The 17,855-nt window shown below is 43.1% G+C and overlaps 1 protein-coding gene across 3 annotated transcripts in view; it reads left to right on the top strand.

The window, feature by feature from the left end:
- The window catches only part of THADA (THADA armadillo repeat containing), a 137,130-nt gene that overhangs the window by 4,505 nt on the left and 114,770 nt on the right, over window positions 1–17,855 (top strand). For all 3 annotated transcript variants that reach the window (XM_033144875.1, XM_033144874.1, XM_033144873.1), the window contains exons 4-16: window positions 894–1,024; window positions 2,533–2,681; window positions 2,785–2,817; window positions 5,051–5,099; window positions 6,608–6,798; window positions 7,619–7,713; window positions 9,355–9,575; window positions 11,882–12,573; window positions 13,619–13,770; window positions 13,875–14,030; window positions 14,225–14,347; window positions 15,308–15,431; window positions 17,669–17,820. In XM_033144875.1, the coding sequence (XP_033000766.1) occupies window positions 894–1,024; window positions 2,533–2,681; window positions 2,785–2,817; window positions 5,051–5,099; window positions 6,608–6,798; window positions 7,619–7,713; window positions 9,355–9,575; window positions 11,882–12,573; window positions 13,619–13,770; window positions 13,875–14,030; window positions 14,225–14,347; window positions 15,308–15,431; window positions 17,669–17,820 (2,268 nt within the window). The remainder of the gene's footprint in view (window positions 1–893; window positions 1,025–2,532; window positions 2,682–2,784; window positions 2,818–5,050; window positions 5,100–6,607; window positions 6,799–7,618; window positions 7,714–9,354; window positions 9,576–11,881; window positions 12,574–13,618; window positions 13,771–13,874; window positions 14,031–14,224; window positions 14,348–15,307; window positions 15,432–17,668; window positions 17,821–17,855) is intronic.

The following is a 17,855-nucleotide window of genomic DNA, read 5'->3' as shown; positions in this document are numbered from 1 at the left end:
AGTTAGGAACGGTTGAAGCCCGAGTAAACCAAACAAACAAATGTGATCCAAAAACTGTCTGTACTAACCTTTTGTAGTGCTGTGTTTTCTGCAGTTAAATTCTACTTTATTTGAACTTACAATTTGATTGAAGCAAAGCAAATACATTTTAAAATAGGGATGGCCAAACCCCATTTCAGGGACTGGATTAGGTGCTCTGGGTAACCTTTTTCTGGCTCCAACGCTCATTTCTCTCTCTCTCTCTCTCTCTCTCTCTCTCTCTCTCTCTCTCTCTCTCTCTTTCTCTCTCTCTCTCTCCAGGCAGTGACCAATTTATGTGTGTCCAATTCATGTAAAACCATGCATGCGTGCATTGTGGCAACCTGAAAGCGGCTTGAAAAGGGGATGGGCGGGCCAGGGTGGGGTGTAACAGGGTAAGACAGACTCCCCCAATGCACACGGGGGTCAGGAATGTAACCCCACAGACATCGGTCCTTGCCTGTATATATAGTTTAAGTAGACACAGTTCTTTAATGGAGATGTCTATTGGCTTCTCCCCAGCCCTCAGATACTTCATTTGATGAGCAGGAAGTGGGTGGCCACACCATTGCCGGCAAGTGTCTCCTTCAGGGTTTGTCAAAGTCCTTGGGCCAAAAGAAGGCTAGCCACTCCTGGTTTAAAAGAAATAAGAGTATCCAGAGAACTGGAACACTGAGCTGGAGAACTTCATAATGCAACCTTTGGTTGTAGATCACATTTGCATTACACGCTTTGTCCTTGCTGACTTCGATCGTATAGCCAAAAGATAGATCGTGTTATCTAATGTTTTAGTAGTAGATGTATCTGTATGTATAGGACGATGCAATAGCTAATGCTGAATTCTAAAAAAAAATATTAATCTTTGTTGTGCATAGATTGTGCCTTTACTAGAGAAGATGGATAAAAGCTCTTTGTGTGATCCCGTGGTTAAAAACTGTTTAGATGTTTTGGGAGTGATGTTCTTATCTCTGGATGTGAAGAACCCTTTGAAAAAAGTGTTGGCAAGGTAAATGTGTAGTTTTTGCCTATCAAGTTTGGGGAGTGGGTGGGCCACCCGTTGCCCCAACAGTCCATCTCGGAGGGCAAAAATAGGGAGGGGCGTCAACTGCCTAGCCACCAAGAAGTGTGTTTGTGTGTGAGAGTGCATCTGGGGAGCTACTGTAAGTTCGTGGTTTGTGAATAAAGAATTAACTATTGCCATTTGTCCTGCTTGGGCTCGGTGTGCTTGGGACAAATGGTCTGAGGCAGGGGTCAGCAAAGCTTTTCAGCAGGGGGCCGATCCACTGTCCCTCAGACCTTGTGGGGGCCGGACTATATTTTGAAGGGAAAAAATGAACAAATTCCTATGCCCCACAAATAACCCAGAGATGTATTTTAAATAAAAGGACACATTCCACTCATGTAAAAAAACACTGATTACTGGACCGTCCACGGGCCGGATTTAGAAGGCGATTGGGCCGGATCCGGTCCCCAGGCCTTAGTTTGCCTACCCATGGTCTGAGGGATAAGGGAGATTCCTGTATCTGTAAGGGTCTCCCAGCTCTCCAGAACAGATTTTTGGGGGACAAAGCAATTCAAAGAGGAAAGGGAGGATTGGCAGAAAACTTTCCCTCGCCCCCTTCCATGAGCAGGAGCTTAGACATGAATGGAGCTCCAGTCACCAGGTTTCCAGATCTGACCCTTTCTGTTTAGCACTTTGTGATCAGTTCCTCAACAAGCCCACCCATATTTCTGGGCATTGTTTGCTTGACTTTTGTTTTGTTCCTGGCCAGGGCAACTTTTGTGCCTGATTTTAAGACTGAATAGGATTTATAGTTTTGGCTATGCTGCACTGTAGACCAGAGCTTTCCAAACTGTGTGTCGTGACACGTTTAGTGTGTCGGCTGTAGCGTGTCGTGTGAACGCTCCCTATGCTCCTTCCAGGGCTGGAAAGGCGTTTGTTTAACTTTGGGTTTGCTAGTAAAACTGAATGACTGTCTTGCAAAGTGATGCATGTTTAAAAAGTATGTCACTGACATGAAAAGTTTGGAAAGCTCTGCTGTAGACAGTAGGGATGATTTGATCCCTGTTGCTTTTAATATTGAATTAGAATGTGCCATTTGAAAAGAAGGCGTGGACAATATGGTTGCATTTTGTGAAATGGTAAATGTTCTGTTGTGAACCTTGGGTTTGAAGTGTTGGCTGCCTCTGGCTTATTCGATTCTATCCTCTTCCACCAGAGATGGGATGTGTTTTCTACTGAATTGCTCTCACCGTTTTTGACTGAATGCTCTTTGCCTCAGGTTCATGGATGATGTCTCTGTTCCTTTTGATGCTCTAGAAACTGTAAAGAATCAGACTCACATTAAATTTTACTAGAACAGTGAGTGCCATAGTTTCTTATCCTGTAATCAGATTCCACTGATTTACTGAAGTGTTATGGTGCCCAGAAAGATTGAACTACATGTCCTTTTACTTTCCATGCTTTTAGCATATACTTCTCAGATAAACTGGCTGTGCTCTCTTCTCATGCAGCTCCCTAAACGGAATTCCTGAACCTCTTATGGCAGAAGCTACACAGAGTTTTGTGTTCTGCCTCAGAGAAGAACTAAAAACGACAGACCTGTCTCAGTACAGAAAGACTATGGACAACCTTGCTTCCTGTATGGAAAACAACACTATCGGTATGATAAGTTTATAACAGTTTGGAACTTGCAATTATTACAGAAAGAATTTATATTGTTATGATAAGTAAAAGCTGCTTAAATACATACTTTCATCTTTCAGGTAAATCAAGTGTGAATATCCTGTTCAAAGAAGGTAAATTCTTGACATATCTGCTTAGGTTAAAACGTTCTAATAGTGCCTCTCCATGGAAATTATGAAAACACTTTTCTACCCTTTCGCTAGCTCTTTGTGTGGCAAGAAAGAATTAGAGAGGGGGATCTGAAAATGTGACTTTAGGTATTACCGACTACACTAAAAATGATGCAATCACTTTATATCTGTAAACAAGTGCTTAAAGTCCAGGTTGCGGGCTTTCTTCCCACATGCGATTATTCCCTGGGAGAGTGCTGGCAACCTGGGGAATTTATTTCTGTACCAAAGGATGTCACTTGGCATAGCTAACCCATTTCTTAGCAGCCCCTCTGCCCCGAAAGGTGGCAGAAGGAATTTGGAGCAGCTATGGAACCTTTATCTTAAACATTAATTAAAATAAACTATTTCGCTTGTTGGGTATTTCGTGGGATCGATACGGCAGTAAATACTTCAATCTACGGAGGCAAAATTGTGCCTGGGTTAATGCAGGGGTAGGCAACCTAAGCCTGGGGGCTGGATGCGGCCCAATCGCCTTTTCAATCCGGCCCGCGGACGGTCCAGGAATCAACGTGTTTTTACATGAGTAGAATGTGTGCTTTTATTTAAAATGCATCTCTGGGTTATTTGTGGGGCATAGGAATTTGTTCATTCGCCCGCCCCCCCCCCACCCAAAATAGTGCAGCCCACCACATGGTCTAGGGACAGTGGACCGGCCCATGGCTGAAAAAGGTTGCTGACCCCTGGGTTAATGAGTACACAGATTGCAGCCCTGTTTTAGCCTTCATGGACCACAAGGAAGAGTTCCTGCCAGTGAGATTTGCTTTCCCCTGTTTTATCTTCCCCCTGCCTTGCAGCAGACCCACTGGGACTGGTTCACATGTGCCTGTTCTTCATTTAATGCCAGTATTATCCAGTGGTCATTGTAAGTTACATAGCACGACCAGCATGGTGTTCTTTACTGGGCAACATGCCCTTGCTCCCAAGGAGATTGGAATCCGTGTTTCAACAGTGGAGAGGAGATGGTGGCGAATGAAACGCTCAGGACTCTTTATATCACCCAAAATACAATGTTTTTTAAAAAATGCTTTCAGTTCCCGCATTCAACTGACAGTCATCAAATGGAGAGAAAGCATGTGATGTGAACCAGGCCTGTAATTAAACTTGTTAATTGCTTAATGCCACAGCCTCTAGGCAACATACAATATAAGGAGTATGTCATTTGTATCATAGACTGTGGCGCTTGTCTTTCTCTTTCTGCATGGTAAAAGTGTTGGGAAAGAATAGCAGTGTCAGGATAATAATAGTTAAGGTAGTCAGTACCATTGTTTCAGGCAATATTTTTTCCCCAAAGCATTTTTATTAATGCCTTCTGACCTTAGTTCAGAAGCTGGCTCGCAAAATTGAAAGCCGCAAATATAGCCATGAAGCAAATGTGTGCAACCCGGCAAAGCACAGCCATAAAATGTACATGAAAACCAGTAAAACAGATCAGTAATGATAATGGCAGCAAGGAGTTCCAATGTGCCCCTAAATGCCTAGAGTTTTTATTGTTATTATTATTTTAAAAACCTGGTGCATAAAAAAACCAAGAGTAGAAGAAGAAGAGAAGAGTTTGGATTTGATATCCCGCTTTTCACTACCCGAAGGAGTCTCAAAGCGGCTAACATTCTCCTTTCCCTTCCTCCCCCACAACAAACACTCTGTGAGGTGAGTGGGGCTGAGAGACTTCAAAGAAGTGTGACTAGCCCAAGGTCACCCAGCAGCTGCATGTGGAGGAGCGGGGACGCGAACCCGGTTCCCCAGATTACGAGTCTACCGCTCTTAACCACTACACCACACTGAGTAGGTCCCGGACAGAAAAGGATTTCCATAAATGAGGACTTGTCCCTGGAAGCCACTTACAAATTCAGAAGGTGGAGACATTGTAATTGGTGTCTCTAATGACCTTAAGAATGGGGCAGGCTTGTTTGGAAGTTGGCAGTCATTCAGATACCCAGCTATTATATAGCTGTTTATTCTTTGCAGATGTCCCAAGTCTCTACCAGGCTTTAAAGGTGGGGAAAAAAGTGAGAGAAACTGCAGTATCCACTGAGATGCAGTTTTGTCACTTTGGAAAATATTATTACATCTGCAGTCTGGCATTTCATTTGTCTATTGCTGCGTTACCTTTTTATGTGAGACCCATTTATATCAAATGTTGGCTTATGTATGCTTTCCAACTATCTTTTCACAGCTCTTCAATTTCTGCAGAAATCTGTGCTTGAAATAGAGGAAGAAAACAGGTGAGAACTGCTCCGTGTAAAATGTGTGCTGGTTGGAATGTGAGACACAAGGTCTGTTTGGAACAATATTGCCCTTGTACTTCTTTTGAATTCCCTGAGATGGATGAGCTGCAGCAATCTGTGATTCATAGATAAGTTCCTGGAGTTCAGTCACGCTGTGTGGAGAGGAAACATTGCTGATTGGTTTTCTTTAAGAGTTTATCCAAACAATTCTGAAATCTGAGAGGAATGCAGAAGAATATAAAAACAGTTGTTGAATGGTGCTGTTTAGAGTTCTGTTTAGCAAATTCCCCCCCCCCCATAAGTGAGGACTTGCTTTTTTAATTCCAGGGGCAGAAATTAAGAGCAGTGAGAGGATGTCATTTTTCGATGGGCTGGCCAATCTAATCCTGAAGATTCAGAGGGTCGGTTGTAGGCTTTGACTGTATTTGCCAATAGGTTCCCTACAACTAGGATTCTTTATTGCTACCAATATGGATGTTGGGGGGGGGGGTTGTTTTCCTGGAATGGAGAATTCCTGAGATTCAGTATGATGTTTTAGGCTCTGTTCAGAAAGCAACTCAAGTGAAGCCATTTGGAATTGAGTTTAGTTTTAAGCTTGGTCTTCTACAGCCTAATAGCATGGTCCCTTTCCTAGATGATAATAAAAATGTAAGAACGAACTCATTGGTGAAAAAGAGCTCAGAATTTTTTTAAGCTGCAGAGAGGTGTACCCTTTTAACGGCAAACGGGTTATTCTCACACAAATAACTTGGTCTCACTTATCTGCTAAGCCTAACAGTTGTTGGTGGCAATTGCAGAACCAGTTATCAACTTGTTCTTTAAACAGATACTACATCAACATGAAAGTCCTTTTGAATTTTAAAAAGATTGCTGTTCTAAGAAATATAGCAGTCATGAAGAATACGAAAAAGAGAGAAAACAGCTCCCTTACTGAGCTTGTGCAGAAAGCATAACTTACCTATCCTATTAGGCAGGGTGAGGCCACTGCTTCAGATTGCAGAAGCCCTCCTGGTGGCCTGCCACCTCCAGCAGCTATCAGCACCAATTTTGGGATCTTGGATCTTGCCCAAAATTGGCACTGATAGCGGTGTGGCTTCTCTGACAGCTGTGGATACGACAGAGCAGGTTTCACACACCAACTCTTATTAGAAGCATTGATAATCTCTCCACGCATACTCTTTTTGTTGATTTTTCTTCGTTGATTGTTTTCTGAGACCCTGTTATGTGTCTTGCCCCCACCCCTATCCCCACCCTGTTGATTGCGCAGTGCATGAGACCATAACATAGTTCCTTCTCCCTGGTGGTGCCTACATTGTGGAAATCCCTTCCAAGGTCAACCCATTGATTGTGGGGTTTGCATGGCACATTAAGACGTGGTTATTTCAACAAAGTTGAAGTTGATGGAAACTCATGTCACAGTTAATGGATTAATTTGATGCTGCCATAATACACGTTCAAGTGACTAATAACCGCTATTCATTTTAAATTTTCTTATGCATTTAAAGAAAGCTCGGTGGAAATCGCATTGCTCAAACTCGGCTGATGCATGATTTGTTGATGGGTGTTAAAGTTTCAATGATGTTGATACAAAAAATTCAGGAAAACGTTCAGGGAAATTTCTGGAAGACGTTAGATTCTCCTATTTGGCAAAGTATGTGTGGACTACTGAACCGTTTTACACACTTCTTAATTAATGGTAAGTAGTGCTGATATTTAAGGGTTTTTTTTAAATCGCTTCTTACTATATTGGTCATTGCCTTTTAGTAAGAAGATGAGAGTCGTTCTGAAGGAAGAGCAACATGAGGGAACCTCTTGGTGGTTTGATGTATTGTTTTTTTTTTACATTCTAACAGTGCAGGGTTTGGAAAGAGAGTTGCCTTGTTTTGCTGTCTGCTTTGCGTCCCTAATGGAGAAATACAGCTCAGCTATAGGATGCAGATAAATTTTCTGAAGTTGCAACAAGGTGGTGAAATCAGCAGAAGTCCTCTGCCCCCAACCCCAATTAGTGGGAGCTTGCGCTGGATTGCAACCCCTTATGTAAATACAAGGAACCATTCCGTTTATGGAAGGGCTACCTTGTATCGAAGCCAGAATCCCTAGTAAGAATTGTCACTATCATTTGTTGATAGAAGATATTTATATAAAAGGTGTTGCGCTGCTGTCTTGCAAATACATCAGCAGCAAACAAGATGCCTGCTTAGTTGTGAGTACCTGCTGTTTAGGCTTGCAATGTGGGCGCTAAAATGCTAAAGAAGATGGAGATTCTACATTTCCATTATATCTTGTGTAAGTTCCCAGAGTTCTTCACTGCACTTATTGCTGAGAGCGTTCTCCCTTGGTTGTTGTTGGTTTTTTTGCACTAGGCCTATACCTGCTACGATTACTGTGTTGGATGCCGGCAACAATAAAAATGGAATATATTAAGAATAATTAGCAGTTCTAGAAAACAATAAATCTGAAAAGAGAATTTAAATGTCCTTTGCAATACTAATATATTTCATTTTTTTTTTCTGCAGAAGACGTCTTACAGACTGTCCAGACTACAGCAGGGTTGGCTGTTGTTCTCTTTATTAAGACCATGTTTGAACCAGGTGAAAAGCTACCTTGCTTGGTAAGTGTGTTTCCTTTGAAAATGTAAACAACAACAACAACAACCCACAATTTACTTAATTTTCAAAGTGTAATTAATCACAGGGTGAGATCCAGTGTAGTGTGAGTGGCATATGTGTGTTCTCATGCAACAGGATTTGTCCTTCCTCTCTCCCTGCCCTCTGCAGCCCCCCCCCCAATTATTTTGGAGCACTGGAGTAGATTCTGGGGATGTGTGGGGTTCTGCAGAGAGGGGAGGGGAGGGGAGGAGAGAAACCAGAAGATTCATCGTGCAGGCAAATTTCTGATGACTCAGTGAGCAGACAGCGTTGGATAGCACTCAAAATGTGTTAAGTCAATAGTTGGAAGGGAGAGCTGTTATGAAAAATATGGTGGCCGTTTCAGTGTTGTTCACAATATGTCATCTTTTGTGCTTGATCTAGCCCCTCTTATAAGAATTATTAGTCATTTCATAGTACAATCCTATACCTGTCTACTCAGAAATAAAACCCCTTTGTTCAATGGAAATTCCTTGCAGAGTGCCTTAGAGTGCAGTCCTGCACATTCCTAGTTAGAAGTAGCTCCTGTAGAGTTCAGTGGGGCAGACTCCCAGTTAAGTGTGTATAGGATTGCAGACTTACAGCACAATCATAACCTCATGTCTGCTCAGAAGTAAGAACTATCAGTCGTGTTGAATTTGGTGGGATATGAAATCTATGCATGTGTTCTCAAAAGTAAAAACCCACTTGGCGTCAGTTGGACTTTTTCCTCAAGTGTGCATAGGATTGCACTATTTATTTTACCCTTGTTAAACCTGTATAGGCTGCTAATTTTCTGAACATTTCTTGAGCCTGGTGCTTTCTGAATCCCAGATAATTTGTAGTGGTAGTGGCACAGTCGTGCCTCGGAAGTTGAACTGAACCCATTCCGGAAGTCTGTTCAACTTCAGAAACGTTCAACTTACAAAGCGTGGCTTCTGATTGGCTGCAGGAAGTTCCTGCAGCCAATCAGAAGCTATGGAAGCCCCATCGGATGTTCGGCTTCCAAAAGAACGTTCAAAAACTGGAACACTTCCGGTTTTCGATTGTTCGGGAGCTGAAACGTTTGACTTCCACGGCGTTCTGGAGCCAAGGTACGATTATATACTGAACTGTTCAGCGGTGGCAATCCCAAGGAAAAAATAACTTGAGAGAGGTATTAGAAAATGCTGCTGAGTTTTTGCTTCGTTTCTCTTTTAGAGTGATTTGATTTTTCTATTCTAAATGGAAAGCTTGGGATAAGTGTATTTTACAAGCCTAGCACTTATAAAGGGAGCAGAGAGCAAAGAGATTAAATTTATAATTTATAATGGATAGGCATAACTAATTGTGCTCAATAGTGCCATTGTAGTGCAATTGTAAAGTTGGAAGGGACCATGAGGATCATCTAGTCCAACCCCCTGCATTGCAGGAATACTCCGTTGTCTCATCCGGGGATCGAACTTGGAACCTTGGCATTATCAGCACCAGGCTCTCACCAACTAAGCTATCCATGCTGAAGACTGTTTACATGTTAGCAGCTAGTATTGTGCTTCCTTGCAGTTTTCTAATGGTCTGGCAAAGCACGGTCTTATTTTTTTTCCTCCTTCCCTGTGGTTTAATTAACACTGTATTGCCTTTTGCAGATCAGCGACTTGCTTTGTGGCTCACTGAAGCATTCGGACTTGCCAGACTGGTTTGTGGACAGCTGTGGGAGTCTTTGCACTGCTGAGCTTTCTGACTCGGTCCTCCTTTTCCTCTGCCACGGAGCACTTGCTATGCTAGAGTGGAAGAATGGCAGCATGGACCAGAATATGGAGAAGCTGCTCTTGGATATTGCCTTGACTTTGCTGACCTTGAGTACACGGTAAAACTACATTTTTACCATTGTGTTTTGTTTAGCTGAAACTTGGGTTCGCCCATTACTAGAGTTCAGGTTGCATTATAATATAAATTGTGAATAGAATGCGGTCAGAGAATTGTAGAGATGGAAGGGACCACCACCTGGTCCAACCCCTTGCAACGCAGGAATCTTTTGCCCCATGATCCTGAGATGAAGACTCTCATACTGTACCGACTGAGCTATCCTAGCAGAATCTTAAATATCACCACCACAAGGCAGCCCAAATCGAAAGGCCTTGCAGTGTTTTGGAAGTGGACCTGAGCTTTGGCAAGTCTTTATAGAAAAAGAGGTCCAGTGTTGTGGGATAGCTGAATCCTTAACACATGTTAGCTGAAGTGCTGAATTGGCTTAAATCTTTCACTTGGTCTGATTGTGGATCAAGGACTTTTTTCTTCTTCAGTTGGACAGTGCGGATTCATGGGGAAATAAAAGGATTCATAGAGTTGGAAGGGACCCTGAGGATCACCTATCCAACCTGAATATGCAACTGTCCCATACGGGGATCGAACCTGCAACCTTGGCATTGTCAGCACCACGCTGTAACCAACTGAGCTATCCTTGGGATTGATTTATTGGACCTCTTGGTGCTGCCATCTGTCCTAACTGAAAGCAGCCTGGATACCACAGCAGTGTGGTTTCAGATAGTTACTGTATTTTTTCTGTGTATAACATGTACCCTTGTATAAGATGCCCTCTATTTTGGGGGACTCAAATTTAAGAAAATGGGGGAATATGGCTAGATTACCAGAGTTGTTGAGCTTTTTTGCGGATGGATTGCCATGATTTTTTTTTTTTTGGGGGGGGGGAGGCTAACTCGAATGACAAGTGCTAAAAGAATCGCTTGCATCGCAGAAGCCGGCAAGTGTCTGTCCGTTTGCAAACAACAGCCGGCAATTGAACACCCAATTGCCACAGCCGCAGCCAATCCAAGGCAGCTCTTGACATAGCAACCAATCGCCCGCCCAATTAACGCAGGAGCAGCCAATCCAAAGCAGCCCTTGCCGTAGCCAACAATCACCCACCAAATTGCTGCTTACAAGCTGCAGCTTGCAGCTGCAACCAATCACCCGGTCGCCCAATGCACTGCCTGTGTATAAGACGAGCCCCGTTTTTAAACATTATTTTTGAGTAAAAAAAACCTCGTCTTATACACGGAAAAGTACCGTATCTCAGCTGCCTTGAATGCAGGAGAAGTGGCTGCCAAGGATCTTAACCCACATCCTTTCCCTCCTTCCCACAAGGGGAGTAGATGAGATTGCCTCTCAGTAAGGGCAGAAGGGGAGCAGCCTGAGTAAGCAAAGGAACCCCTCTGATGCTTCACACCATGCAGGAATATGGTCTGCCTCAGGCAGAGGAAAGAGGCAAGGGTTCGGGACAGATCTCTAGCTGATGTTTACCTTGTCCACCAGGAGGCTGCTGACTGCCTGTAGCCAAGACAAGCAGACGCAGGGGTTTGTCCCCTGGAATGTGAGACAAGAGAGCACAGCCGAGATACGTTCGTGCTGTTTGTTGGATATATTGGTACTGCTTTCCCCTCCAACAAATACAGAGCGTGGGTGGGAGGGAGGTTTGAAAGAGATATCAGAGATTTGTCCTTCATCTGCTCCTTGGATTTCATACTGTTTCCATTTTCGGGAGAATAAACTGTTTAAATGAGAAATGCACTCTGTATGGGACCTAGGACTGCTTGTTAGTGGTACACATAGAGCAGGGATGTCCATGGTAGATCACGGTCGATCTCTGGCTCCCTTTCCGTAGCATCGCTAAAGCTGCCCGCCCCACTCCGCCCCACTCCTGCCCGCCCCACTCCGCCTTCCATTGTTGTTTGATCTCTGGAAGGGAAGACAGAGCTTTCTCTGTGCTGCTGTTTTGATCCATAGCGATCTTTTTGCGAGTGACTTTACCCCTTCGTCCCTTGCCTTTAACCCCCCCAAATGGAACTCCCCCCAAAAAAGTTGTTTTTTAACCCCTAAAAATGGGACTTTCCTCCTCCCTAAAAAAGCTCAACAGCTGTGAGCTGAACCCCCCCCCAGTGGTTTTTCTCCTCGAAAAAAGCTCAACAACAATTGAGCTGAACACCCCAAAAACAGGGGTAGATCACTGCCAGTTCTTAATTGTGAAAATAGTTTGCAATCTCTTGAGAGCTGGCCACCCCTGACACAGAGCTTTGTAACGTTGTGAAAACTGGCAAAGATTTGAGGTTCAAAACCATTCCACTTTTAAAATACAGTAATCTTTCTCCATCCTGATACTCCTCTTCTCTCTTGAAGGCTTAAAGAATCTGTTATGGCGGCATCCTTGTCCAGAATTTTAGCTATCTGGACGGCTTCGGCGTTGGATGCTCTTCAGTCAAGTTCTGAAAACCTGAAGTGTAGCCTCAGTGGAAACTCAGGCACTATTGGAAAAATGCTGGATTATGTCTATGCTCATTGGGAGCATCCCCTTGATGCTGTTAGACACCAAACCAAACTGATATTTAGGAACATCCTCCGAATTCACCAGGCCTCAGCAAAAGGACCCATTGTAAAAGTGGACCCTTTCTTCTCGGGATTAATTGACAACTTGCTAAGTTTAGAATGGCACGTTAAAGGCAAATACTCGTCACTTGGCTGCCTTGTTGAATGTGTGGGCATTGAAAATATTCTGGCAATGGACAGGACAATTCCTGCGCAGATCTTGGGCGTCATGAGTGATCAGTCTTTTGCACCTTACGCAAGTGATTTGTTGGAAACCATGTTTGTGAACCACAAGAGACACCTTGAGTCCGCACTGGAAGGGAACACCTGGATCGACAAATGGCACGAGGCGTGGGTGTCTCCCCTGCTGTCAATCTTGTGTGATGGGAATCCAGAGCAAGCCACCTACGTAACAGATTATTACTTACCCAAGCTGCTGAAATGTAGCCCCGAAAGCTTGAACTACATGATTAAAATCCTTCATACGTCAGCTGAATCTAATGTTGGTAAGATCAGACTTCCTACCTTGTACTCCAGGTGTGTTTAAACTAGGCAGGTGGCTGGGGAATCCTGCTCTCCTCTTTGGCTTGTTTTGACAGGTATTTTCTCTGCAGAGCAGAGGTGGGAGAGATTCTAGCATCCCAATTGCTCAGAGCACAGGTGACAAGAATCCATCTTGATGGGCAAGAACATAGCTTTGAGACCCCCCTTTTTATGCCTTCCCATAATTTTGCAATAGAGCAAAATAAATTTCACCTTACACTTTCCTATGTATTCACATAAAGCTTTCATTGCGTCTTACCAGTGAACTTTTTTTAAAATAAAATTTTATTTAATATTTTCAAAATTACAAAACCAAATATAACAATAAAAAACAACAAAAACAAAAACAAATCAACACATAAGCAAATAAACAAACAAATAAACAATACACAATAAATAATAATACTCAACTGAATATATTAACAAACTCAAAATCTAACTTTAAAATCCAACTTCATATTGTTTATACACCGATTCCCTATTAATTTCCGCTTCTTCTACTCTACCTTTTATTTTAATTACTCTTAATCTTCAATAACATAATTACCAATCATTCAAATACTTTAAATTTAAAGTGAACTTTAATAACAATATGCAAACCGTTTTTTTCACCCAATTTTTGGTTTCTTCGTATAGAAGGGCAATTTTTAAAATTTGTTGTTTTTTTTAATGTTGTTTTGACTAGTTGACGGCTAGGTAAAATGTGTATACTGAGAATTTAGAGAAGGAATTTAAAGCTGGTGGTGTTTAGGATACCTTTAGCAATATATTCTTATGCCTAACAGATTTTGATTTTTAGAGTGTTGTTCTTAAGCAGTGGAGCTGGAAGTGGTGAGAAATTGCTGTTTTTGTAGCAGCATAAAAACAAAGGAATTGTTGTTGTTGTTGTTGTTATTAATTTATATGCTTCCCATCTGACTGGGTTGCCCCAGCCACTCTGGGTGGCTTCCAGCAAACTAAAACGTCAAACACAGTTAAACACTGAACATTAAAAACTTCTCTGTGCAGGATCTTGCAATACCAGAGGAGCACTCGGAGCTTTGATGGCATGCCTGAGAACAGCAAGAGCCCATGGGCACTTAAAGTTCATAGACATGATGCATAGTGGTCTTGTATCCATTACCTGTATCAAACAAGGTTTAGTTCATCAACACGATCAGGTACAAATCTTAAGTGTTTTGTGCATGTGTGCTTTTTAAGTTATATATATATATATATATTACAGAGAAAAACTTTGTTTAAAACTTCCTTCTTGTTTTAAAAGGTGCAAATAGACGCTTTAGGTTTGCTTTGCGAAAGTCACTGGAGCACAGAAATTATTTCCGCCGAAGAGATGCAACTGATTGAGTTTTTTATTAGCTACAACTTGAACAGCCAGTCTCCAGCTGTGAGGCAACAAATCTGTTCCCTGCTGAAAAAGGTAATATTTAAGCATGAACTTGAAATTCCCCATACGCCTCTTTAGAAGTTCTGTGCACCTTTGCGACAAATGTTCTCAAACTCTACTACGTTTCGCCCTTGCTTTTTTTAAACATGAAGTAAGTTGTGATGCCCACTTCAATGTTTCTCGTGGGTGGCATCATCGTACCGTATTTCTTTTTTCTTCTTCTGAAGTTGTTCTGCCGGGTACACGAGAGCTCCCAGACAGTTCATAAAATGCAGCAAATGAAGTCCAAGCAAGGCCTGGGCAAACATCCCGTTCCGTGGGATCCATTAAAGACTTTGCATCAGTACAAGGTATGTGTGCACAGAGTTGAAGAACTACGTGGCAATTTTCAAAAATTGCAGTAGCCACAAAAGCAGAGAGTGTGATTCGTCTGTGGCAAAGGACAGTCTGAGACACGATGGGAAAGAAGACCACAGTGACTGGCAGTAGATCTCCAAGTAGATTCCAATCAATGAGCCTAGGGTCTTGCTCGATACAATTCTACCACTATCTGTGGCCTGCCCTGAAATATCCTGCTTTCATGCCCTAATATCCAGGCAGCAAGGCAATCTGCTACTGCCGGGAATTTCCAGATTCTCACTGGCCCTGAAGTGCCGCTAGGCATTGCAGCCAACTCCCACTCGGCTAGACTTTGGACCCCTCGTGAAATGTAGTGCAGGCCACTTGGAGAGGGTAGAATCTCCTTGAATTCTGAGAAGGTCCTAGGAAGCAAGTAAGGAGCACAGGGAGAGGAAGAGATGTGGAATAGGGGAAGGATGGAAGTGTGGGGAAAAGACTGAGAACTTGTAAAAATATATTGTCCAGGAGGATATCCCTTTGGGGCTTGGCAAAACCCTGCCAGAAAGGGGCGACTAGAAACTGGGGCTATCTCATAGGTTGGGTAAAAGGATGAATGAAATTGGTTTAGTCAATGAGAATTCGTCAAGCATATGTTTGAATTACAGTGGTACCTCGGGGTAAGAACTTAATTCGTTCTGGAGGTCCGTTCTTAACCTGAAATTGTTCTTAACCTGAGGTACCACTTTAGCTAATGGGGCCTCCCGCTGCTGCTGCCATTTCTGTTCTCATCCTGAAGCAAAGTTCTTAACCCATGGTACTATTTCTGGGTTAGCGGGGTCTGTAACCAGAAGCGTCTGTAGCCCGAGGTACCACTGTATAGCTCTGGGATTGGGTGGGTCAAAATATCCCCAACCCCTTTCAAAGACAGTCTTCTATTTGATCTGTTTGTGGCTTCTATTTCCCATCCTTAGGATTTCATGTCCTCTGTCTGTGATATCCTTTTTGGAGCCCTGTTTCCTGGTTCATCTCATCCAACCAGATTTACTGCACTGACTGTTTTGGGATTAATAGCTGAAACGTTTCCCGTATCAGAAGGTAAGCCGTCTTGAAAATGCGGCAGGGAAAGATTTTGTTAAATGTCTAGGAGCAGGTTATATTATAACTGAATACAGTGGCTATTTTTTCTTCTCGGTTGCCACCTGCTTTTTCTCAACAAAAAAATGGAACAGTAGTAGAAGGAGTAATAACGTTTTATTTCAGAAGAGAAGTACTCCAGTACTTGGAGAGTGTCACAGTTCAAGTGCCATATGGCTGATTCGCTCCTTGCTATTTGTCTGTGACGTGAATGGGTAAAGCTTGGTTTATTGGAGTATCTTTTTTCCTTGTCTTGCCAAATGCAAGGTGGTTCTTTTAAAATTAGATTCAGAAGGCAACACAAGACACAAATGAGTGAGAAGATTGAATATTTCATTCTAATCAGCAAGCAATATATACATACCAAGCAAGCACCTCAGTCTGCCACTTGGAAGCCTTCAAGAAGTGGGAAGCTATCCCCCAGGTAGCCTTTGTTTGCATGGCCCTGCGGCCATCAGTCCGTCCACGAGTTTCAAAGAACTCTGCCCAAAAACCATCTGATTTATAGCTAACTAGCCTGTTAGCCTACGTGCCTTGCCCGACTAGCTGTGTGCAGATTATTCATTAGCTAGCCACCTCTTCCCATGCCGTGCATTCTCCAAACAATGTCTTAACATCAGAAAAGGTGAAGGTACCCAGCACTATTCCTTCCTTCTGCAGATTAGGGCTTCAAAGGCTGTTCTCAGCTGTCAAAGAGCTGAACAAGAGATACAGAGGGGGAAGTAAACAGAGGCAGGAAGAGTACCCATGTCAGACCACTATCTCCTCAAAATACAATTATCTTCCGGATAGATTGCCCATACACTCCACCCCTTGGTCTAGATGGTTACCTCTTTCGTGCTTAGCAAATCTGTTCCTCCTTCCCTCTCTGAATAACTCAAACATATACAACATACACACTAGCCAAGCATGTGCAGAATCCGGCAATATTGCATCCCTGCCGCATTTTGAATATCCATACCCCAACGAAATTATCAGCTGTTCATAATTTTTTTTTAAAATTGTAAGCATCAGGTGTGAAGTTGCATATATATGTGTGTTTTTACTGTGTTCCCATTTAATTTCCACTCGATCAGCCGGTTATTGTGGGCCTGGTTTCTGCATGCACGTTCACAAAAAAACTGCCTTACACGGAGTCAGGCCATTGGTCCATCTCATTCAGTATTATCTACACTGATTGGCAGGAGCTCTCCAGGGTTTAAAGCAGGGAACATTTCCAGACCTGGAGACTCCAGGGATTGAAATTGGGCCCTTCTGCAGGCCAAGCAGGTGCCCTACCATTGAGCCCTGGGCCCTTCCCTGAATGTTTGGTTGGAATGTAGTAAAAAAGCAACAACCATGCATTTCTCTGCATGGGGCACATACACATTTTGTATTTATGTCTGTGAACCTGAATACAAAAAGTCAGGTGAGAATTGACAATACAGGGAAAGTTGCTACATGGTGATGTTTGCTGCAAGTTGTAACGTGGGATGCCAGCCTGCCTCCTTTGACTGGCTTATTCATCTTGCATGGCCTGTTGCCTGAGGAAGCTTTCTGGCACGGTACTCCTTCCACCATGATGGCCATGATCACTTTAGGCTTCTCAACACAGCAAGTAGCTCCAAAGGAAGAGCTCACCAGAAGGGGAAGAAGAATTTGGAAGAAGAGTTTGGATTTGATATCCCACTTTATCACTACCCGAAGGAGTCTCAAAGCGGCTAACATTCTCCTTTCCCTTCCTCCCCCACAACAAACACTCTGTGAGGTGAGTGGGGCCAAGAGACTTCAAAGAAGTGTGACTAGCCCAAGGTCACCCAGCAGCTGCGTGTGGAGGAGCGGAGACGCGAACCCGTTTCACCAGATTACGAGTCTACCGCTCTTAACCACTACACCACACTGGCTCTCACCACACTGGGAGGGAAATACCACCCACTTCATTTTTAAATCCTCTGGTTGCACAGGCTCTTCATGTTACGCTACCCTCCATTCCCTTTTCTTTAGCCATACCAGGTCTCGTCTTTTTGTAAATTGAACCACAGTCTCCTGAACTGTTTCCAATTAAGTCAATGTTGAACTGTATGGTTGCTCTCTTTAATAATGCAATCAAGTGCTAAATTTCTAAATGTAACGAAACAGAATACAACATTTCCCCTCTGTGACTTATAACAGAAACGCACCCTCTTTTGCATGTGTTTGTTGGGTCTCTTTTGGAGCAGGCCAGAGCCAAGAACTGTTTCAGGTCGCTCAAGAGGTCAGCCTTCCTCGTCTTCAGACTCTACTCCACTGCTTTGCCAGCACTTTTGAGGAAATAAAGATCTTGGCATTTGATCTTCTGATGAAGCTTCATCCTGTCTTGCCTTATTTTCAGGTATGGATAAAGTTTATAAAAACACCACATTCCCA

The sequence above is a fragment of the Lacerta agilis genome, chromosome 3, assembly GCF_009819535.1.
Source record: "Lacerta agilis isolate rLacAgi1 chromosome 3, rLacAgi1.pri, whole genome shotgun sequence".
Taxonomy (NCBI): Eukaryota; Metazoa; Chordata; class Lepidosauria; order Squamata; family Lacertidae; genus Lacerta; species Lacerta agilis.
The sequence above is the reverse complement of the archived record's forward strand: the minus strand, read 5'-3'. Positions and strand labels throughout refer to the sequence as shown.